At 41.1% G+C, this 21,952-nt stretch overlaps 1 protein-coding gene across 2 annotated transcripts; it reads left to right on the forward strand.

Annotated features, from left to right (window-relative positions):
• The first annotated feature begins 76 nt into the window (after window positions 1-76).
• SUDS3 (SDS3 homolog, SIN3A corepressor complex component) lies at window positions 77-19,021 on the forward strand. Of its 2 annotated transcripts, none has more exons than XM_032705829.1 (12): window positions 77-251; window positions 1,858-1,927; window positions 2,557-2,612; window positions 2,997-3,068; window positions 5,230-5,249; window positions 5,797-5,953; window positions 7,872-7,967; window positions 9,758-9,819; window positions 10,706-10,727; window positions 11,452-11,557; window positions 15,511-15,598; window positions 18,136-19,021. In XM_032705829.1, the coding sequence occupies exons 1-12, from the start codon at window positions 92-94 to the stop codon at window positions 18,232-18,234; spliced, it is 1,008 nt and encodes a 335-aa protein (XP_032561720.1). In that variant the 5' UTR covers window positions 77-91; the 3' UTR covers window positions 18,235-19,021. The 2 variants fall into 2 exon arrangements, with proteins under 2 accessions (XP_032561720.1, XP_032561721.1); XM_032705830.1 differs by having other exon boundaries at window positions 15,511-15,595.
• Window positions 19,022-21,952: the final 2,931 nt, after the last annotated feature.

Raw genomic sequence — 21,952 nt, forward strand, 5'->3', positions numbered from 1 at the left:
GTGCCCGCGGTTCCCGGCGCGGTTGCCGAGCGGCGGCCGCTCCGCCCGGTCCGTCCCGGCCGCTGCCGCTCCCGGAGCCCCCCCCGCGGCCATGAGCGCGGCCGGGCTCGTGTCCGCTCCCCCCGCCGCCCCGCCGGGGCCGCCCGCCCCCGCCATGGCCCCCGCGCCCGACTACTACGAGGAGGAGGAGCTGGAGAGCGCCGAGGAGGAGGACGGCGAGCGCAGCGCCCGGGCCCGCGACTCCGATGAGGGTGGGTGAGGGTTTGGTGCCCTGGGACGGTGTGGGAGAGTGGGATGGAGAAGGGGACACACCCCGGCCGGGAGGATGCGGGAGGGTTGGGTGGTTAAAGGCTCTGGAGCAGCGAGAACGCCCGAGGAAAACAAGGACCTGTCGGGTTGCAGGGGTGCCCCGTGGAAGAGTAGGACAGCCGAGTCCACGGAGAGGTGGAGTTGTGGTTTTCGGGGTGAGGAGGAGGAAGATGGGAGGGCGCTGAGCAGGGGGGATTGAGTGGGACAGCAGAGGGAAAATAGTGGAGAAACCCGGTGTATTGATTGAGTGGGGCAGCAGAGGGAAAACCTGGGGAAATCCAGTGTTAATTGAGTGGGATAGTAGGGTGAAAATAGTGGAGAAATGCAGTGTATTGATGGAGTGGGGCAGCAGGGGAAAAATAGTGGAGAAATCTCGTATACTGGTTTTATTTCTGTGGTGTGAGGGGGGAAGGAGGCAGCTAAAGGAGGAGAAAGTGTGGACAGCAGTGAGGGAGTGTGGGAGGATGTGAGAGGGAAGAGGGGATTTGTAGAAGAAGAAATGAAGTAAAACACGAAGTACCCAGGGGTGTAGGGTGCATAAAATAACAAATAAGGGGGATGGAGGAAGACCCTTGGACAGTGCCTGTTGCTGTCAGCAGTGCCCTCCATCACCTCTGGTGTGGTCATGGATGGGGGATGTTAAAGATCCTGACAGTGTTTGGGTCAGTCAGGGCTCTCCAAGGCTACACCCAACTGAATTGGGTATGGAAGTCCTTTATGGTGACCCAGACATCTTAATTGCTTTTCTTGCAGTTAAAACTTTTTGGTTTATCTTTGGTGTGAGCTTAAACTGTTGGTAGGTTTAGAAAAAAATCTGAGAAAGGTTTGATTTAAGGGTCTGGGCCCCCTTCTCTGTGTAGGTTATGTAGCTTTGATTAAGTTTCAACAGCTGTGCCCTGTAAAGCCTGGAGACACTGACCTCTCCTTGGGGAGGAAATCTGATGGATTCTTGGCTACCCATGTGTTATAAATAGAAGCCTGAAAACGCTTAGCAGAAAACCAGCAGCCCCATAGTGCTTTAATTTGTTTATGTTACCTGTTTATAAAGTGGAGCTGTTTTTGTGGCAGTGCTGGTGTTTGTTGTTAAATGTTGAAGTGCTTCTGAGTGATGTGTAGCCGTGAAGTTCAGGTCACAGTGAGTAACTGTTCTCTTCAGTGAGACCTTTGTGATCAACCTGAGCAGCTTTGAGTGGGTGGAACTGTAGTGACAAGTTTGTGAAAGGTCTTACAGGGTCTTTCCTGTCTCACCTGTGTATGTGGGACCATTAATGCAGAGCCTGTTGTCTTAAATGGGAAGAAATTCCTAAGGTCTCTGAAGTTGGAGTTGTTCAGATTTGATGTAAAGCTTCACTGCAAAACTCTCAGTTTCAGGAAGAAGAGAAGGTTTGTTCCACCCCTGAATTCATCTCTGCAGAGGCCCCTCAGGTTGTGTCTTTGAGGTTAAATTGCCTGAGGTTTGGGGATTGGTTTTTTGTTTGCTTGTTTCCATGTTTTTAAATATTTTCTTTTAATATTTAATGTTAACAAGTTGGTTTTTACCTCCTTTAGACACCGAGGATGCCAGTGAGACTGACCTGGCCAAGCACGACGAGGAGGACTTTGTGGAAATGAAAGAACAGTAAGTAACCCACACTAATCCAAAGTAAGGTAATATTCTGTTTATTTGTGGGTTTGGGGATGTTATTTTCACAAAACTGCAGAGTTTTGAGCCAAGATTGGGTTTTTTAAATGCCTAGCCCAATGGAATAGCTCATAAGACCATATACTTGTATTTCTGCTCTTCTCAGTTACTTTCTCTGGTCTGTATGTGTTCAAGGAATTAAGTGCTGCTGCTGTTTTGGTTAAAGAAATAATTATGACTTTTGAGTTTTGCTGCAAATGGCTCCTGCTGCTTTAAATAAAACAAAGGATCTGCTTTATATAAGCTAAGAAAAAACTGTAAAGCTTCTGATGTTTGTGGACCTAAATGTCATTTTAGATATTAACATTAATAAATATCAATTCTATTTTATCGTGAATTGTTCCCAAAATATTTGGTTCATAAAACCAATGGGGTGGCAGAGGTTTTTTTTTTTTTTAGACAGAATGAAAACCTTTGAATTTGAATAAAATTTTTTTAATTCGTCGTTCATTTGTTTCCTGAAGTTCTGAAAAGTTCTTAATTCTGTGTCAATGTGCTGTAACCTAGAGAGATGATGGAATAGGCTCTGTTTTCAAAGTAAAGTTTCATGCTGACTGTCTTTGCAGGATGTATCAGGACAAACTGGCATCTCTGAAGAGGCAGTTGCAGCAACTGCAGGAAGGTAAACTTTGAAGGGGGACTTTTTTATATTCCTAGACAATTTTCAGCACTTTTCAAATGCCATTGAAAGATGTAAGCTGCATCCTTCACTGCATGTGGGCTCTCAGCTGTGCTGCTGAGTTAAAAATGTCAGCCACTTCCATCCTTTTCCCCTCTAAACACTTGGTGTTAATCCTCTGTGTGCTAAAGCATTTCTTAAAAGGAGTAATCCACTTTCTGAAGAAGCAGGGAATATGCTTTTTCAAATGAACAAGATAGAACTGTAATTTTCTGATCTCAGATTTTAGTGTTTGTGCTTCAAGTGGTGCATGGCTCCTTTAGAAAATTTAATATTTGGGGGGAAAAAAAACCATCAGTGGGAATCTACAATTTATTTCCACTCCAGGTACTCTTCAGGAATACCAGAAAAGAATGAAGAAGTTGGACCAGCAGTACAAAGAAAGGATACGAAATGCAGGTAAGTGGAATTTCTCTGTAAGACACTGCACCCAACTTAAATTTATGGTTTTTAAAACACCTGAGGAAAGAAAGTGGTAATTCTGTGCTTTAAAGCAAAGGAACCTGCTGGAGCCAAGGGTTCTTCTGCTTCCAAGGGTGTAGTAGGTACAGTGTGGATTGTTTCAGATTCTACCAAGCATGACAGGATCTATCTTGATTTTTTTTTGCCCTCATCAGCATTGTTTTCTGACTGATACTAAACACTAATAAACAGTTTTAGTCTTCATTTGTGTGAAACAGCACAAGTGAAAACAGTTATTTAATTTTTATCTGCCTAACCCCCAGCCTCCCACTTTGGCTTGTTGTTTTGTGCTGCTTGCTGAAGGTGTTGGGTGCCCTGTTCCCTTTGGTTTGCAGGACTGGAATTTAGGAGCACATGCTTTCCCAGAGATCTGTTTTGTGCCCCAGAACAATGAATACAGAGGGTTTGCTGCTGGAACTGTTACTCTGCATAGCTGGGACATGGAAAGGGCTGCCTGTACTTTGTGTTCTGCTCTGTTCCAGGAGCAGAGGCCCAAGTTCATTTTTATAGTGCCCAGCTCTCACCCCTCTGGGTGGCCTTTATTGTGTTACTGCAGAGAAATGGCTTGGAAATCAGGGCCCTTCACTTGCCCTCTCTCTTTCTTGTTCTCTTCCTAGGAGGTTCTTATCTTGGATGCTGAAGCAGGGCCTTTTATAGAAGCCATTATGTGGGAATAGGAATTGTAGCTGTTCCTCCTTTAGAGAAGTTGGATGAATCCTGTGATGCCTGGGCTGTTAATCTGGGAAATACAGCAGAGAGGCAGTGGCAGTTGATTGATGGCCAACACACTCTGACCTTTGAATAGTGTGAATTCTGTCTTTCTAAAAGTGCCTGGGACGATAAAGGATTTTCTTGAGTAATTTAAGTGATTTGAACTGCTTCTTGTTAACAGGAATTTGTGTTCTGAGATGAATTTCATGTGCACTAGAGCTGCATCCTGGCAATACTGGGTTGTTTTGATAAAATTAAGACTAAGTGCCAGCTGGTATTTCTGGCTGGCCAAGGCCAGTGCTGCAGCACCTTCTTTCTTCCACAGGAGGGCAGATGGTGATAACTTTCAATTTTGTGATTAAAAAATCCAACTGCTTCCATGCTCAGCAGGTAGAGCTCTTTGCAGACAAAAGGTTTGATTTTTTTTTTTTTTTACTGGGCCATTGCTGTCTTTGGTATTTATTTTATTGATTTTTTTTTTTTTTAAATCATGTTTAAAAAAGCCCAGCAGTACAGTGTTGCTACCACAGTCTTCTCCAAAACATATTTTTGAAGCTTGTGGTCTTTACAGAAGCTTTTCCTGTTCCAGGTATTACCAAAACTTAATATGCTGGTAAAATACAGTGACTTGAAGGCTGATCAAGTGCCATAATTTGCTTTTGTTGCCACTCTCTTGAGTAAAAACTCTGTTTTGGCCGTTATGTCCTCTAGGAAATGCAATCCTGCTTAATTTCAAGTTGTTAAAGATGGCACAAACATCAGTAGCAGGACTATTTCACACCCTCAAATCCCTTCACCTCATCCATAGGTCAGACTTGAACTAATCATTGCCATGTGTTGGCACTTAACCTTCAGTGCTACACAACAATTCCCTTGTTTTCTCAGGCATAAGGAGCCTGAAATCACACGTGTGAGTTGAGTAGATCAATCTTCTGACAGCTGCAGAATTATTTCTTAACCAGTCTTTGCTGAAATTCATGAAGTTGGCTTAAACTGTGAATATTTAGTTGCATTTAGTTTCAAGCTCCTGTATGGGAAGTTTTTATCTAGTCTTAATTGATTGTAATTTAATAGGAAGAAAGATGAACTACCTGCTTAGTACTGCTGGGAGTAGTAGCCAAACTGAATGTTATGGAATACTGCTGTGCAAGCTTTTCAATTTGCTGGCAGTCTGTAAATAACTTACATTAACAGCATATTTTTGTGAAATTTTTTCGTGGTTACTTTATTTTCAGCATAAAACTGAAAAGTGAGAGTAGAGGTGGGATGAGTACATACACTTTGGTTCACTGCCTGTCTTGGCTGCAATATTCAATGGCTTAAAATGTTAAGGAAGTAATTTTGTGCATCTTTGAAGATAATAAAGTAAGTCTTTCTTGCATTTCAGAACTGTTCCTGCAGCTGGAAGTAAGTAATCTTAATTTAGACATATATATATATAGGTGGTAGAGGTATAAACCTGTTTCATCAACCAGTACTTGGGCTTCTTTTCCAAGGAAGCTTAAAGAAATTTTCTTCCTCTATCTGGCTTTGTTACACTGGAGTTGTGGTACAGCCTACTGCTGGTATTACTTCAAGTGACTTCTGCACTTTGGTGTTAAAATAGAATTAAATATTTGCTTTTGGGCTGTTGTATCTGGCTGTGCATTGGGTTGCCTAAAAAAGGTTGTTTAAGGCAATAAATTATAGTCCTGTTTATAAATCTGAGGAGACTTGATATGTTATGCAACATTAAAATGTCTTTTTTAAAAATAATTAACTCTTTAGCCAATATAATGGTACTAAGTCATATTTAGATGGTTTTCTGTTGATTATGAATATTGATAATCTTTAGAACTCCTACAGTTTTGAACTGAAAGGCTGATCAATACAGCATTTGAAAAGCTGTTGTGATATCATTAACTAGAATCATTGGTCTCTTAATTAACCTTCTTGCTCCTCTGGTTTGCATTAGACAGATCAGGTGGAGAAAAATTATGTGAAGGAAAAGAAGGCAGCAGCAAAGGAGTTTGAAGATAAGAAAATTGAGCTTAAGGAAAATCTGATTGCAGAGCTGGAAGAGAAGAAGAAGATGATTGAGAATGAAAAGCTAACCATGGAATTAACAGGGGGTAAGAAGAAGATAAGCAGCTGTCACTGATGTTATCCACTCTGCTGCTGCTTAGGAGGAAAAGCTCTAAAGGTGGCAGTGATGGTTTATACAGACAACTGGTGTGAAATGCCAGGAGGGCAGAACACAAATTGATGGCCTTTTAATGGAGAAAGCAGTTCCTAATAAAATTCAGTGACCTGAGTTGCTGACAGGTGAATCAAATAGTGCCAGTCAAGCAGCAGAGTGGATGATGGGCTTTCTTACAGACAGGGAAATGGGCTGCTCTAGTTCCTGTGATCTGGCAATAAAACTATTGAGATATGTCACAATATTGACCTGAGCAGTGATGCCAGGTTGTAAACTGTGCCCTTTTCTTCCTACAGTAGTAGGTGGTCAAGTAGTTGAAGAAAGGCAGACAATAAACATTGAAACATTCTACTTTAAACCAGAAAAATAGATTTGCGAACTGCTTTTGTGTCCACACTGTGGAAAATTTACATTAAATGGACAGATTTCTTTGAGAGCAGTTGATGCCTTTGCTGCCTTGGCAGTGCTCATTGTAGTAATTGACACAGTGGAGCTAATTTGAGGGGTAATTAACCTCCTGCAGAATTGCACTGCTGTGATCCTGAACCAAAAGTCTGATTTGTTTCTCATTTTGAGAGCAACTCCCTCACTTCCTGGGTAGATAGTGGTTTTCTTGTTGAGGCCTGTCCACGAGTTACACCCTTCACATCTTTCTTGCATAGTATCTACAGGTGTTATATAAGCTAATAATCTAATTAGTGCTCAGGAGTGAGAATTAAACCTTGTTTGGACATCTTCAAGAGTTCTTTTGGCTTGGTACAAACTGTTGATAACTCAAACAGCTTGAGTTATGCTGTTCCCCTGATAACTTTTTTTAATTACGAAGTCTGGTCTCATGGTCATCCTTGTTCACCCTTGAGATTGAGGAGACAAGGAATTTGGTGTATTTTGCACATGCAGAGCTGCTCAAGGTTTCAGCATCTAGAGGGAGCCAAAGGGGCTTCACAGATTGTAGTGGTAGCTAAAGATGAGCAAATAAATCTCAGCACATACAAAGAGAGGGGACATGATGTGTTTGGCATTGAAAATGTGGTCTCTTGGTTGCCAGTTCAACATATCTTCATAAATTAAGGAATGAGTTCTGAGGGTTTTGGTGGAGTTGTTCAGTTAAGGCTCTGTGTAGACACTTGGACAAACTGCCAGTTCAGATAATTCCTTGGTGAGGAGACTGGTGTTTCACCTTTAAACAGACTTTTTTCCTTTTTCCCCAGTGCATATGCTGCAGTTTATTTCCTGTCAGCTGCTGCTCTGCATGTTATTAATTAGATTCACTTCATTAATAATTTTTAGATAATCTGAATTTGAATTCTGTTTGTTTAAAATCACTCCAGCAGACTTGTATCAGCCTTGAATGCAGTAACTTCCTGTATACCTTTGACAAAGCTCTTTTTCTTGCTTGAAGACAAGAAAAACATTAATTGATTTGTGGCAGATGTTTGACATGCTAATTATGATCCGAGTTTTGCTGACAAAGAGCTCCACGAACGTGGGCCTTTTAAATGCTCTGTCCTAAGCAGATAGAATTAGCATTGAAGAAATTTGCCTGGAATCCTTGTAGCATCATTGTGCTGCTTATCTGCACGTGGAGCAGCTGTAAATGACAGCTGTAACCATGGCACTGCAGCAGCCACTGAACAGTGACCTGATGGCAAAGAGAACTTGTGTTCACTGTCAGCACTTCCCGCTCCGGGTGCTGGAAGCTGCCACAAAAAAAAAAAAAAAAAGAAAAAAAATTCAATTTGCTGTATGAAAGAGGAAAGATTATTTTCCTTGTGCCCTGTGTAGAAAGCTGCTGCTGCTTTCTCCTTTTTCTCTGGTCTTATCAGCTCTCCAACTTCATTACTCTCCAGATTCAATGGAAGTGAAGCCTATTATGACAAGGAAACTGAGGCGACGACCAAATGATCCAGTTCCCATCCCAGACAAGAGGAGGAAACCTGCCCCTGATATCCTTTCACAGAGAAGGCTGTTGGATTTGAAGCCAGTGTGCCACCTGCACCTTTGTGCTGTGCAGGAAAGAAAATGAAATTAAATGCTAGGATCAAATTTGACCTAGGAGATAACGAAGCACAATTGTCATGTCTAATGTGTGATAAACCAATATAGCAGTTATATAATATAATATGTGTATGTAAAAACCTGTGTTTGGAGATCCCTTGGTATCCTAACTGAAACCTTACAGTATCATGAGATAATTTTATATTTGTCAGAATAGTTTGAATTCTACAGACAATTTTTTTTTTCACAAAGGAAAAACTTTGAAAGGATATTATATTTATATGCTGAGATAATTGATTCCATAGATAGTAAATGGCTTTTTACATGAGCCAAAGCTTTTCTCATTTCAAGATGTGACAAAACATTCACCAGGAAGATCATATTTGTCATATCAAACTAGTTTTTCCATTTCTGATAAAGGCTTCAGATCCCTAATCCAGAAAATGCATGGCAAAAGCAAGGAGTGGTAGATTTGTTCTTTGAATAAGAAAAGATGAAAATTCATCCTGTTTTTATGTCTCACAAGAGAGAAAAACACATGTATATGTAATCCTTCTGTTCTGCCTTGTTGCATGTCTCAGAATTAAAATGTTCCTTGGCTTCTGGAAATATGTTTTTAGCTCCTCCGTGATGACAGGCAATTTTTATATTTGTATATTAAATTCACCTGGAAAGGAAGGCAAGGATATTTACTTTGCAGAGGCTTCTTATTAGATTCTAAACTTGTATGTCTTAGATTAGAAAAAAACTTATCTTAGTGAGTGGCATTTTCTGAAGGCAGTATCAAACCTTGAACTCCTGGAGTTCATGCAGGATGGTCACAAGCATCTCCAGTTTTAATTAACCTCTTTCTGGTTGGAGATTCTGTTCACTCTGTCAGGGAAAATATGATCATTTATTAGTGCCCCTATCTCATCCAAAATAAATGAGTTTCATAGTGAACATGACCTGCTAATTGACCATGATACAGCAGCCACAGTATGAAACCCTCTCTTCCTACCCACACTGGGGGGAGATTAAAGTCCATCAGAACCAAAATCCTGGAAATGCAGCCTTGCAATTGTTAACTTTAGTTTAATACTTTGAATACTTTTGAATTAACAGCTGTTTTGGAGAAACAAAAGGACAGCAAAGCTCTAGTAAGGCTATAATAGACTAATTCCTGTGTTCTGGGGTTTTGGGTTTGTTTTCAGGTGCATTACAGGCTCTTATTTATCCTCATCCACAATTGTACCTGTGGCTTTAATTTTTTAATTTAATTTTGTATGGCTTTCTCCTCTTCTCTCTATCTCTCTACTCCTGCTTACTGAGTTGCAAAATGATGAGTTTTATTTCCCTGGGTTTGGGTGGGGTTTGGTTTCTTTGTACAAAATCCGAAGTGAGTCTGTTGTTCCAGCTCCCAGATTCTTCTCTACAGAAATACAAGACAGAAAGCACTGAAAATGCTGGTGCTTGATGCCTCCATGAAGTAAATGTCAATGCACTAAAGGTTTTCCATTGATGGTTGTGTCTGAATAAATTAAAGTCACTTTGCACTGTTTGCTGCTAAAGATGAGGTTCAGTGGAGATTGGCTTGTATTAATTCCTATGACAAAAAAAGCTCAAGTGTGACACTTAGTAAAATCTTATGCAAATTTACAGAAACCTTTTGGCTTACATTTAGTCAAGTGAAATGTCATTGACCTTTAATTTTTAGCCTTGCTTGTCAAGAGCTTATGGGAACCTTAATTCTGGATACCTCAGCTAAACTATTTGTTGACTGATGAGCAAATAATGGAGGACCTGAGAACACTGAATAAGGTAGGGATTGTTGCTTGATTGTATTTCTGTGTTTTAAAGAAAAAGCCATTGCTTTCCCCTAAAGAGAACAGAGCTCTCTTTAATGTTCCCTTTTGAGGTGTGGGACTGTTTCATCCCTGTAGGCTTTCTGAAATAGCTCAATAAAAGATTTAGCAAGATGGTATCTCCTCCCTTTTATTTTAATAGGTTTAATTAACCTAATTAAAATGACTGTCATCTAAAAATGTTACCTTTTGTCTGAACCAAGGGGTGAGCTCCTGTTAAGGAGTTTCTTCCTCTGCATGGTTGAACAGGTGTCAGTGTGTTTTTTTGGGAGATCACAGGCTGCCTTTGGTTTAGGCTTTAGTGTGAGGTGGGGTTTTTATTAACTTGTTTTTCTCCCAGCTGTCACAATATTTCAGCAAATTGAATAGGGGGTGGTGTGCATGTTTATAGTTTTTCTAGTTTTGCTTAACCTATTGCTTTCACTAAGCACTTGAAGGCTTGTCTAGTTTCTTACAATAGGGGCTGCTCATTAAGACATTTGAGGATGGTGGTGGAACATGGGTTTTGTGCCAGCTGTTGAGGTGTTTCTGGTGATTTATCTCCTGTATTTTGTGTGCCCTAAGAAATGTTGGATCATGTTCAAAAATACAGTCTGTTAGATGGGTTTGGCTCATTTGAGTGATTGTCTGAATGCTCTAAAGTTCAGTTTTGTATCATGGTCCCGATTATCTGCACCTTTGGCTGTTTATAGCACACTGCTCTGGTTGTATGAAATGCCACTTAACAGTGCATTTAAAACAGAAGCATTCAGAGTATGGAAAGTAAGATATCTGAAGTTATTACTGCAACTTGTAAGGCTCCTGTCAGATCTCTAACACTGCTTTGCTCTCTTCCCATGTAGCTTAAATCACCCAAGAGACCAGGTGAGTTAACAGTTGCATTGGAACATGCTCACAGTGGTGCTGTTCTGAGCAGAGAATGATATTGTAGATGCTTGACTGTATAATTGCTGACTGTGGAATTTGGCTGTATAATTGTTTTGACTGTGTAATTGCTGTTCTTTGTGTGGCTGCTGTGCTGAATGGGCCCTGTGTGAAGTCTCTTTGTCTGCCCTGACGTTTTCCAGGGATGAGAAGGGAGATGTGTATCTTGGGTGGCTGAAACATGGGACAATCCAACTGTGTAAAGAGGGTTTTTCATTATATTCAGGTGCATCTGGACACCTTGCCTGCTTGTCAGGTCAGTGGAGGGATTGAGCACTTATGGTTTTATGCCTCCAGCTCTCTAGATGTGTCTGTGCACTTAATTTCAAGACAGAGTGGTAGCAACTTGCTTAAGTAATTCTGACCCTGTTTAACTACTTTAGTTTGGGTTAGAATTAAAACAAAACCAAGGACATACTGTCCATCACCTACCTATGAATGTTTATTTCAGTTAAACCTTCAGTGAACATTATAATTCAAGGCAGAGGTTGAGTTATTCATACCAATAATGTAATACTTTTCTGAGGGAAATTTGAGTTTTTAGCTTTCTGGGCTTGTTATTTCTGCATATATGACCTTATTAACTGCAGCTTTGCAGTCAGATGTGCTACTGTGTGATGGACACATGCTGGTTTTTTAAGCAGAGTGTCTCTCCTGTTCTCAGCCTCCCCCTCCTCTCCTGAGCACCTCCCAGCTACACCAGCAGAGTCTCCTGCACAGAGGTTTGAAGCCCGGATAGAAGATGGAAAACTCTACTATGATAAGAGATGGTGAGGCCTGGGGGATTTCTGTTTTAATCAGCCTGAGTGTTGTGTGGTGAAGAGGGAAAAGGCTGCAGAGAGAAATTGCTTTGATCAAAGAACTTGTGGACAAAATGTTTTTGGGCAGAGTTTGCTGCTTCCCCCAAGGGCTCATTATTGCAACCAGTAAATCAGAAGTGATGGTGGAGTGTTTAGACCCCGTAGATTTGAGGGATAACTAGTGGCTCCAATAAAAGGAGACTTGAGTCTTTCCCATGGAGTCAGTGATGCCCACTGTGACGCTTAGGAAGTATTTTTGTCAAACCTGATATTAGGTAAGAGAACCAGCAGCAGACACAGTGGGATGGAACCATGAAGCTGCTCAGCTTGGATACAGACACTCCATGATTTTTGGGCACAGTGGTGTCAGCAGCATTCACATTCCAGGGGTTCAGCTTTGTGGAACACAAGCCCAGCATTCCACAAGGTGGCAGAAGAAATGTCGTCCACCAGCAGAGCAGGATGAAAAATGTTTCTAATAAATCCAAATAACCTTTAAAGATCAGACCCACCTGGGAGAGGCAACTTCAGAATTGCTGATTGGATTTAGCTCTGTTGAGTTTTATGGCTGTACAGCTGTACAAGCCTCACAAAACACAAGGAAAATATTAAACTCTGCAGAGAAATCTTAGTAGGTCTTAAACTTAATCCATGAGACATGCAAACCTGGATAATCAAGGGGGCAATCTTGTCCTCCTTGAGCAGGAAGCAATTTGCTTGTTTGTAACCTTCTTCAGTGTCCTAGTGGCTCAAAATAACAAGTGATGAGGTTGTAGTTTTATCACAGAAAATGACAGGGGTGAAGCTTGTTTTCCACACAAGAGTCATCTTGTACAGTTGGTCACTTTTCCCTTCTGACTGTGATGTTTCATCAGGGGTTCAGTGTACATAGCTCTGATAAAAGCTGCTGCCTGGGTTTAAATGTCCATGAAGCATGAAGCAGATGTGAACTGAACAGGCTTCACAAATTCTTCAGGTTCTTTTTTTTTTGCTTTCATAGTCACTTTACACACACAAAAAAATTATCTCTGGGGTATATTTGGATGAATAAACTGTTCTTCAGAATTTTTAGTGTGTAGGGTACTGAAAAGTGTTCACTAGTAAAAAAAGAAAAAAAAATGGAATCTGAAGTAATCTGCCAGTAAAGCTCCCAACTTCCCACTAAATTTAAACCTGGAAGAGATTCAGCAAGCCCAGCTGAATCTTACAGAAGCACCAGCTCTCTCAGAAGGGTATCTAGTTGGGACATAAAGCACTAACAAATATTTTCATCTAGCTGAATTCAGTTGTCATGAGGGTCTCACTGTCAGGCATTCCAGATGTTGTCTTTCCTATCTACCTTGTTCTTAATGCTTTTTTAAGTTAAGTATTTTACATTTTTTAGCTGTTGTAATCCTGCTTAGATTTTTTTTTTTTGATTGATAGTAATAGAACTTTTCCAAAGTAGCTGCTGTTTTAAAATAATGAAGTAACTCTCGATAGTGGGAGGGTAATTCTTTCTAAGGTGCATTAAGAGTGCTGGCATGCACAGAAATACTAAACCTGACAGCTCAGGAGTGACTTTCTCTGTTTCCTGATGCAGCTGTGCATGACTGCTATCTGAAAGCACTGAATGTTTAAGGACCCCCTAAGGTTTTGCAGAGATATTTCACAAATAAGTCTCCAAAGTGGAGAGTTTCAGATGAATGTGGAATTAGATTCAGGTTTTTATCCTCAGTCAGTTTGCTCCGTGCTCCTCCATCGAATCCTAAAATACAGTTCACTGTGAAACAACCATCTTTTTTTGCTTTTAGCTTTGCTGCCTTCAATAATGTAGAGGGATTTCTTTCAATCTCCTGATGGAGTTCCAGCTGAAAATCTTGGCCCTTCAGCAAAATCTTTTATAGCAGGAAGTGGAATTGTTTCTGCTTGTTTCACCTGTAAGCACTGGGGTGTGTTTTATCACTGCAACACAAGAGTTGTTTGGCACTTTCCCCTCTCTCGAAAGCCAACTTAAACTCCATTGAATATTTCATCTGGAGTGTTTTCCTGAGTTCTACCCCTCTGTGGATGTATAAACTTGGCACAAGGGTGAGGCATGAACAGGTGCCAGGCTGTGCCTTCAGCTGACCTGTCTGTGTGCACAGAGTGTGAGACAGCTGAGACGACTCCTCAGTGAAACAGTGCTGAGCCAACTTGTTCCCTTGCCTTCCTTCTGCACAATTAACATGCATTTACTGATGGATGGTAGCTTGTGATGTGAAATCCGAGGGCTGAAGCCTGTGCCACGTGTGGTAATCAAAAATTGAAAGAAACAGCTTTGAGTGGGGGAAAATATTTCATTACCTGTGCAGGCACAGATAACACTTGAGAGGTGTCCTTTGCACTGGTATCTTCTGCACTGATACTGATTGTATCAAGATCATCAATTCTCCTTGCTTAAGCACTCACAGCATGGTAGGACACTGCTGGACTGAGATTTTTGTCTTATCTTAAGTGAGACCTGGGGTTTGTAGTAGCTTATTCAGTTCCTTTGTATCATTTAATGACATCTGGACTCACTAAACTGCAATTTTTTTGGCTCAAGATCATTGTTGCTGTTGCATTGTCCTGAAACCCACTGACATCCTTTCTGTTAAAATGAAGGAGAAAGGGCAATGGTCGGGCACAGGTGTCAAAAGGTTGCAGGATTTGGGTTTTTTTTATTACCTCACCCAGCCTGTGGGTAGTGATTATGTTTTAGAAGGCTCAAAGCTGACACTCATTCTAGTTACTGGCAAGCAGTGTGAAAATTCTGAGTACGTGAGCCAGTAGGAAGACATTGTGAAATAAACCATGGGAAGACTTCCATATTTACAGTGTGGTTATTTTAGAAATAGCTGTAAAGATTAAATAAATCCATGCATTTTGCAAATGGTGTTCAGACTGCAGGAGTTGTACTGAGTAGCTACTGAGGGAGTAGCTGTGCAGTGATTCTGCAGCTTGGATTGCCCTGATAAATATGAAGCACATCATGATTAGGGTAAAGGTGGAAATATAGTTATGCTTTTATGATTGTAAAGCATTTTGGTGCTTGCTTGATTAAGATTATTTACTTACAAATCACCTGTTTCAGTGTGATTAGTTCTGCCTACAGAGCTCTCCTAGGCAGAATAAACAGAAACTGGGGGGGTTTGGCTGCAGCACTTACAGAAATGTGGGCTGTGAAGGGGGCAAGTCCCTGGAAACAAGTAATTCAGAGTTGTGACTTTCAAAGTCTTTGTTTTGTACACAACACATTAAGAACAATATATAGCTTAAAAAAAAGGGAGGGGGGAAATGGGTATGGTTTAGTCACAGGCTCCTAATGGCAGGTATGTACAGTTTGTTATGGGGCCAGAAACCCATCACTTACCAGTTTGGGTGTTTTCACAAAATAAAACAGTATTAGAGATTTGAGGTCTTGTTAAACAACACACAAACTGCACTGATTGAGGATAATTCACTTTGGTTGGTGCTGGTGCACTAGTAATTTTGTACTGGGAAATGTTAATAACTTTTGAGTATCTGTGACTTCCTCTGTCATATTTTATGAGGCATAATATGGAGTTGCCTCCTGAAATCCATCCCGTGTCTGAAATGTGAAAAGCCTCTTGGATTAGCTCTTATTGTCAGTCAGTGTTCTCCTGTGTTGTGGCTGGTGCTCTGCCCCTTCCTCTTGCAGATGTGAAAACCTGTTTTCAGTGGCCTGCATGTAGAGTTGAATGTGAGTCATGCATTTCAAAATATCATGAAATGGAAGGTGTGGGTGTGTAGAACCGGAGCACTCGCTGTGTTGGGAAGATGGAGAAAGTGGTGTGGAAAGACAGACAGAGCTCAGATTGACTCTGTCCAGATGCACGTGGAATCCCAGCTTCATCACCAGTGGTTTCATGTGTTTCCTTTCCCTTTTTTTCTTTCTGCAGGTACCACAAGAGCCAGGCTATTTACCTGGAGTCTAAAGACAACACGAAGATCAGCTGTGTGATCAGCTCTGTGGGAGCCAACGAGGTGGTGGGCTGCTTTTGTTTTTCAGGAGGGGGGGGAAGACATGGGTCTAGTGAGGACTAAGAGTGAACCTTTCAGCAAAGATACATATTTAGTGTGTAAAGAAGCTGAATCCAAGATAAAACCGAGTTGAGAAATCTCTTTTTTTGAGATGGGAAGACACTTGCTCTGTTTTTAAAGAATGATCCTACATTTTACAAGTGGTAGCCTGAAAAATGGGTAGAACTGACATATTGCATCTCATTGGCACTGCATTCATAAATTCCATTTCTGTTGTTTCAAGAACATGCATACAGTTGTTGTTAATGCAGGATTAAAAGGAATTCCATTGGGAATGCAGAGGAGGATGAGAAAAAACGTTGTCACCAAATTTAGTTGTTGTGAGGGAAGAAGATTCTCCCTGCTAATTGAGAAGCTCTCTGGCAGCATCCATCACCTCCCTGGGAGATGGGGCAGGCCAGTCATTTGTCTGAGGCAATTTCCTTGTGGCTGCTGCTGAAGCCTTAGAGCAGCAGGTGAAGAGCTCCGTGCCCAAGACTGATGTGAGTCTGGCTGCAGGAGCAGCACTTGGGCAAAGGGAGCAGTTTATTCTTTGCTTGCAGATTCCAGACACTTCAGGGAAAGAAATAATAGACTTGAGTGCACTTCTCTTCAATCAGCCAGTAAAGGAACTTTAATTTGTTGTGGCAGCTGAGGGAAAATACTTTATTTTCTTCAGAATGAGTTGCATATGGGATATGTTTGTATCACAACTGTTCCCCTGGCAGTAACAGTTGTGGTGCTCAGCAGTTGATAGTTCAGATAAAGTAGTGGTAGTGTGCTAATGGCTGCTAAATGTAGTGCTGCTGACTTGATTAAAGTTATTACTGTTACTTTATAACATTAAAACTGAATTCTTTGGGAGCACCTTACCTGAAACCATGAGGGAAATGGAATCAATTGATTCCTCCCTGTGAGGGTGGGGAGGCCCTGGCACAGGTTGCCCAGGGAAGCTGTGGCTGCCTCATCCCTGGAAGTGTCCCCCTAAGTTGGATGGGGCATGGAGCAACTTGGTCTAGTGCTTTTTGACAAAAAAACCTCTTCAGCACCTGCAGGAAAATGTTATTTTTTTATTAGTTTATTCAGAAATCTCAGCTTGTTGAAGTTGAAAAAAGGAGGAAGCTTATTTTTCTTTTGAAGTCTAGGAATAAAAAAAAAAAATCAGAAATTGTTTTGGTTGTTCCTATTTCCCACCTCTTTCAGTTTTAGGATTAATAGATGCTCTCCTCTGATGGCACAATATATTGTGTGTCTGAAACATTGGTTTTGAGTTCAGAATATGTCTTGTTGTGTTTATTTTTCTGAACACTGTGGCAGATTTTAATGTTAAGTAATTGCACTGTTGTGGTCACTTAAACCTGAACTTTAATATTGCTTCAAGTGGAACTTAACAAAGCAGTTAATTTTAGCAAAACTAATGTACCATTCCATGATATCCTGATAAAATGTAAAATTGTACATGTTTGTTGTTTTGTACAGTTGCTCAGAAATTTTTAATTCTTTTGGCAAGGCAAACATACCAAATTCTTGGTAATGTTGCGGTTGAGAGTTGATTCTCAATTAATGTTGATTTTAATTTCTCTGGGGAAATAATTGAAGTACAAACACAGGCAAACATTAAATTTATTGTATACTGAGGGCTCCCGTTAATAAAGTCAGTTTATAATTAAAATAATAGAGTTAATAGCTAATATAGCTAAAAAAATAGTTTAGGATAAATCAAAGGCCAACATAACTTTATAATCCTTTGCAGTAGGAAATACTGGACTTCTGTCCTAAAATACTCCAGTACTAAGAGCTGGATAATTCTTACTTCATGCACATATTTAAATATGTTTAAATGCATTAGAATGATATAAAGCAGAGGAGATTGCTCAGACTTGATTTTTAAAGTACAAGTTTTTGGATCTAAACATCTTGAAAGAGATTTTAAAAATTCTCTGGAGTGGCAGCAATTTGTCCTTTGGAACATGTCGTGTGAATTCTTCCATGCAGGTGTTTAAAAGAGAGGCCCTTTTGTCTTCAGATACCATTTCTGTAACACATTGTGGGAAATGCTTCACAGAACAGAGTCAGGATAAGCTTTTCATTTGACTAATAGTTACTTGCCTGGGCAAATCCCAGGGTAGGTAATTTTATGATCTGTGGATCTAGGGAGACTTATTCTTGATTAGGCAAAGCTTAATGCCACAGTTCTGTTGTGAACTGGAGCAGAAAGGAACCTGCTTTCCTGATGGTGCATGGAAAGAGTAATTTTTCTTGAGGACTGTTCCAAGCAGGAAGTTAAGGAGGTAAAGTTAGAAACCTTATTTCATGTTCTACTCAAGTTGCAAATGCTTCATGTGGGGAGGGAGAAAGGATTAACCCGAGTAACGGGGGAGTAACAGAGGTGTTCAGCTCTGATAATAAGTTTATTGGTCTGTGTGTTTCTTACTGTGAGTTCTCCCCTTTTTACCCCCAATTCATCTCCCCGCCCCATTTTTTATATTCTTTCTTTCCTGCAGATCTGGGTGAGGAAAACCAGCGACAGCACAAAGATGAGGATCTACCTGGGGCAGCTGCAGCGAGGTGTGTTCGTGATCCGCCGGCGATCGGCTGCGTGAGCGGGAGCTCCTCCCTGGGCCTTCTTTTTGGTTTTTTTAACTGATCACCAAACCTCTGCTGAGGGGTGTCAGGCTGCTCGCTCTTCCCAGCAGCACAGAACAATGTCATGACCTCTGATGAGACCCTTTGTGGCTGGCCACATGATCCCCAGTAGTCCTTAAATCTTTAGCGATGCCCGAGCACTGCCCTGGACTCTTTCTGGATTTTTGCATCAAGCTTCTGTTTGCTCTCTTTGTATTTGGGGTGACTGTTTAACAAGACTTTGCATCATGCTTTTGTCATCATCGTTCTGTGGTGCACAGATGGGACTCGTAGGTCAAAACAGTGTCACGTCTCTGTTTGAAGTCAGACCAGTGGAAGAAGCTTTGCTTGTCGAGACCTGAGGTTGTTTGTTCTTTTTGGCCTTGTTTTCCTGCAAGGCTCAGGATGCTGGGCAAAAGGAGATGAATCCTGCCAGGTTTCAGCTGCAGCTGAAGAGAAGCCTCCAGAACACCTGGTGCACAACATCAAGTTTATTGGGTGAACTGTTCAAAGACTTGAGTGCTGAGGCTTTTTTTTTTGGACGGTGTGAACAGCTTAGAAACTGCTGAAAATGTGGTGATTTTAATGTAGTTAAGCAGTCACGCGTGGTTAGTCGGAAGCTTCCGTTTCTCTTCACATTAAAAAACCCTTCAATGAACAAGCAGAGTATGTCTATTTGCTGAAATAGATTACCTGGAATAGGTGGATGACTATAAATTAAAGGAATAATTACCTGGAGTTTGCAGATAGCTTGAACTCTGTGTGTGAGTATCATCATTCACAGATGTAGTGACAAAAGATAAACTTCATTTTTTTTCATTGATGCTTAGAATGACAGGTTGTGGTGGAATCCTGCTGACAGGAGGTACTGGATCTGTTTTATCTTCCAAAGGAGCCTGGTACAGAGTAGAAAGTGGCATTGCCATGCTCTTAGAGCATAGCTGGAACCTTCATTCCCTAAAATGCTTTGCAAAGGGTTCCCCTTGAAGGGTGTTTTAATTACTGGAGGTAAACACTGGGGTTTCTACACTTGCCCTCCTGTGGCACAAGTGAAAATGCTCAAATAATGATGTAAATGCCAAGATGTTTAAAGATCTGACTCTGGCTTTCCTTTATTATTCCCAATCTTTTGCTGATGGCTGGAACCACCAATGCCATGTGGGACTGCATTGGCAGGAGCCACCCAGTGCCCTGGCACTGCTGTCAGATCTCTGCCTTATGTGCAGAACAACTTTGTGCTGCTTTTGATTAGTACTCAAAAAGTTGTAAATTCTGTCTTCATGAATATCTGTCACTTTGAGGCATTTTTTTTTTGGTTTTGCTCTGGAGCTGCCTTCTTGTTCAGCATCAGTCGAGCTGGATAAATGGAATATAGGCAAGGCAAGGGAGTTGGAATGACTGTGTCCATTTCTTTGCTGCAGTTGGGTGGCAGTCACACCCCAAAAACTGATGCAGGTACGTGGGTCTGGAGTGGAGTGTGATGGCTGAGTTCTTGATGTGACAGACACCTTACTGATTTTTGCTGTTTGGAGTTTCAACTGGATCTGGAGCTTTGGCAAGGAAGGAGAGGATGTTTCCCACCCCTTGACAACGTGCCATCTTTGCTGCAGCTTAGTCAGGCAGAAAGCAGCAGCCTGGATTTTGTCAAGTTAACAGCTTACTTAATATAATTTAACATTCTCTGCACGTGTCACAGGTTTTTAATAAGGTGGTGATGTACCAAACAGGATTTGTCACCAAGTCTTAAAATGAACATCATCGTTCTAATAATAAAAAGTGCTTAAGTGAGTAGCAGGATTTATTTCCTGTCTATATCATTTTATCAATATCTATATTTGTGGAAGCAGCTGGGAACTTTGGTTCAGTGTTGGGGAGATAAAACCTGCTGACAGCAGCTGATCTCTGCTGCTGTTTTGGGGTAACTTTGGGTGTTGGTAGGAGTGTGGATGTGCAGCAGCTCCCTTAGAGCCAGGTATAGGTACAGATGCATGTTGTGTAAATGTAATTAAACAGCTTCAACACCACATCTTAATCTGAATCTACAACATGTGCTCACCATCAGTGGGCAAAGAACAGCTGCTCTCCCAAGCCAAAGCCTGTCTTTACATTGGAGGTGTTGAAAGGGGAGATGAGGGTGGGACACAGGTTTCCAGTGTAATCCCTGGTCAGACTTTGGAGAGTCTTCTGGAAGTGAATACCTGTGAGACTGTTGAACCACTTCCTTCTGAAAACCCTGTGGACACCCAACTGCTGAGATGTTGCTGTTCACCTAAAGGTCACCTTGTGGTGTTGATCAAGGAGTGGGAGAAGACAAGGAAGAACGAGGACAGTGAGGAGTGTGTGAGGGATGGAAGGAATGTCAGTGTGTGTTGGATGGACTGGGGGCAGGGGGCTACATAAACTCATAGTGAATCAGGGCACTGCTTCCACATGGAAGTTGGCAAAACTTCATCTCAAACTTGTGCTCTCCTCTTCCGTACCAATCTTGAATCTCCTTCTGCCAGAATTCCTTGCCCCTGGATCAACCTCTGAGCCATAATTTCTGGGTTTGGCAGTCCTGAGTATGGGCTTGCAGCCCTCTTTGTTCAGATTTAACTGCTGCTCTGAAGGTATTTTGTTTATAGGCTACTTCATCCTTAGTTTCTTTATGAAATGAAAGTCTGTCCTGCCTTTGTCATCACTGTAAAGAGTAGATCTGTCTCACAAAGTACCTGGATATTGTACCCAGTTTTTCCAGGCAGGCTGTTCTGTAATGGCCTGAGCCATTTGCAAGGCTGGAAATGATGAAATGCAGTGCCTTGTTGTGCACTCAGGGAAGCAGTGCATTTTTTTTTTTTTTTAATCCTAAAAGGATGCTCAAGATGTGCTGTGGTGAGGATGAGGCATGTGGAGATCAAGAGTATAGACAGCAGCTGTAGAACTGAAGATTTCCTGCCACTGGTTGGAAAAATAGAGACAAGTTACTCAAGGAGATGGACAAGGTCTTGCTTAAATTCCAAGAGAAAATTGGCTTTTCTGTCTGCTCTTTGCCTGCCTATCATCAGTCTTGAAGGATTCAAACCCTCAGTGAACAGAAAAAGCTTTGCTGCAGGTATGAAACAATTTAATCCTCATTATGAAGTGGTTTTTAACTCATGGTTATAGTAATTTTAAAGAAAGGCAAACCTTCTGCCAAAAATAGACTTTTATTGAGGGTTAAATTGGAATTGGCTGTTGACTCATATTAAGCATTTTTTTTCATTGCCTTGAGAAATGAACTGTGATGTTGATACGTGTAAAATAAAAAAGACATCCCCCCCAGCCATTAGATGTTCAAATGGACAGCAGCCAGATCAGTGAGCCAAATTCTAGGGGCCTTTTGACATCATACTCATGCACAGAGGCTTTTTCCAAGGACAAAAGCTAATAAATAAAATTGTCTTTTTTAGCTCATGTGCTTTTTCTTGAATTTTTTAAAGAGACAAAGTGATTGAGTGACAGAAACCTTAATTCTTTGCAATTTTTTTTTAATTTCTAGGGAACTTAAAAAAATAAACCCTGAAAGAGCAAGAAATTGCTGTGACACTTGTGAGTAACTGAAGTTCTTCCTCCTTCAGAAAAAAACCAAAAAGCAGCTTTTGGGTTCTTGTTCCAAATAGCAAATGCTGAATGACCTAAGAAAATCTGAATGGGTATCTAAGGTTTGCTGTTATTAGT

Source organism: Chiroxiphia lanceolata, chromosome 18 (assembly GCF_009829145.1).
Source record: "Chiroxiphia lanceolata isolate bChiLan1 chromosome 18, bChiLan1.pri, whole genome shotgun sequence".
Classification (NCBI taxonomy): Eukaryota; Metazoa; Chordata; class Aves; order Passeriformes; family Pipridae; genus Chiroxiphia; species Chiroxiphia lanceolata.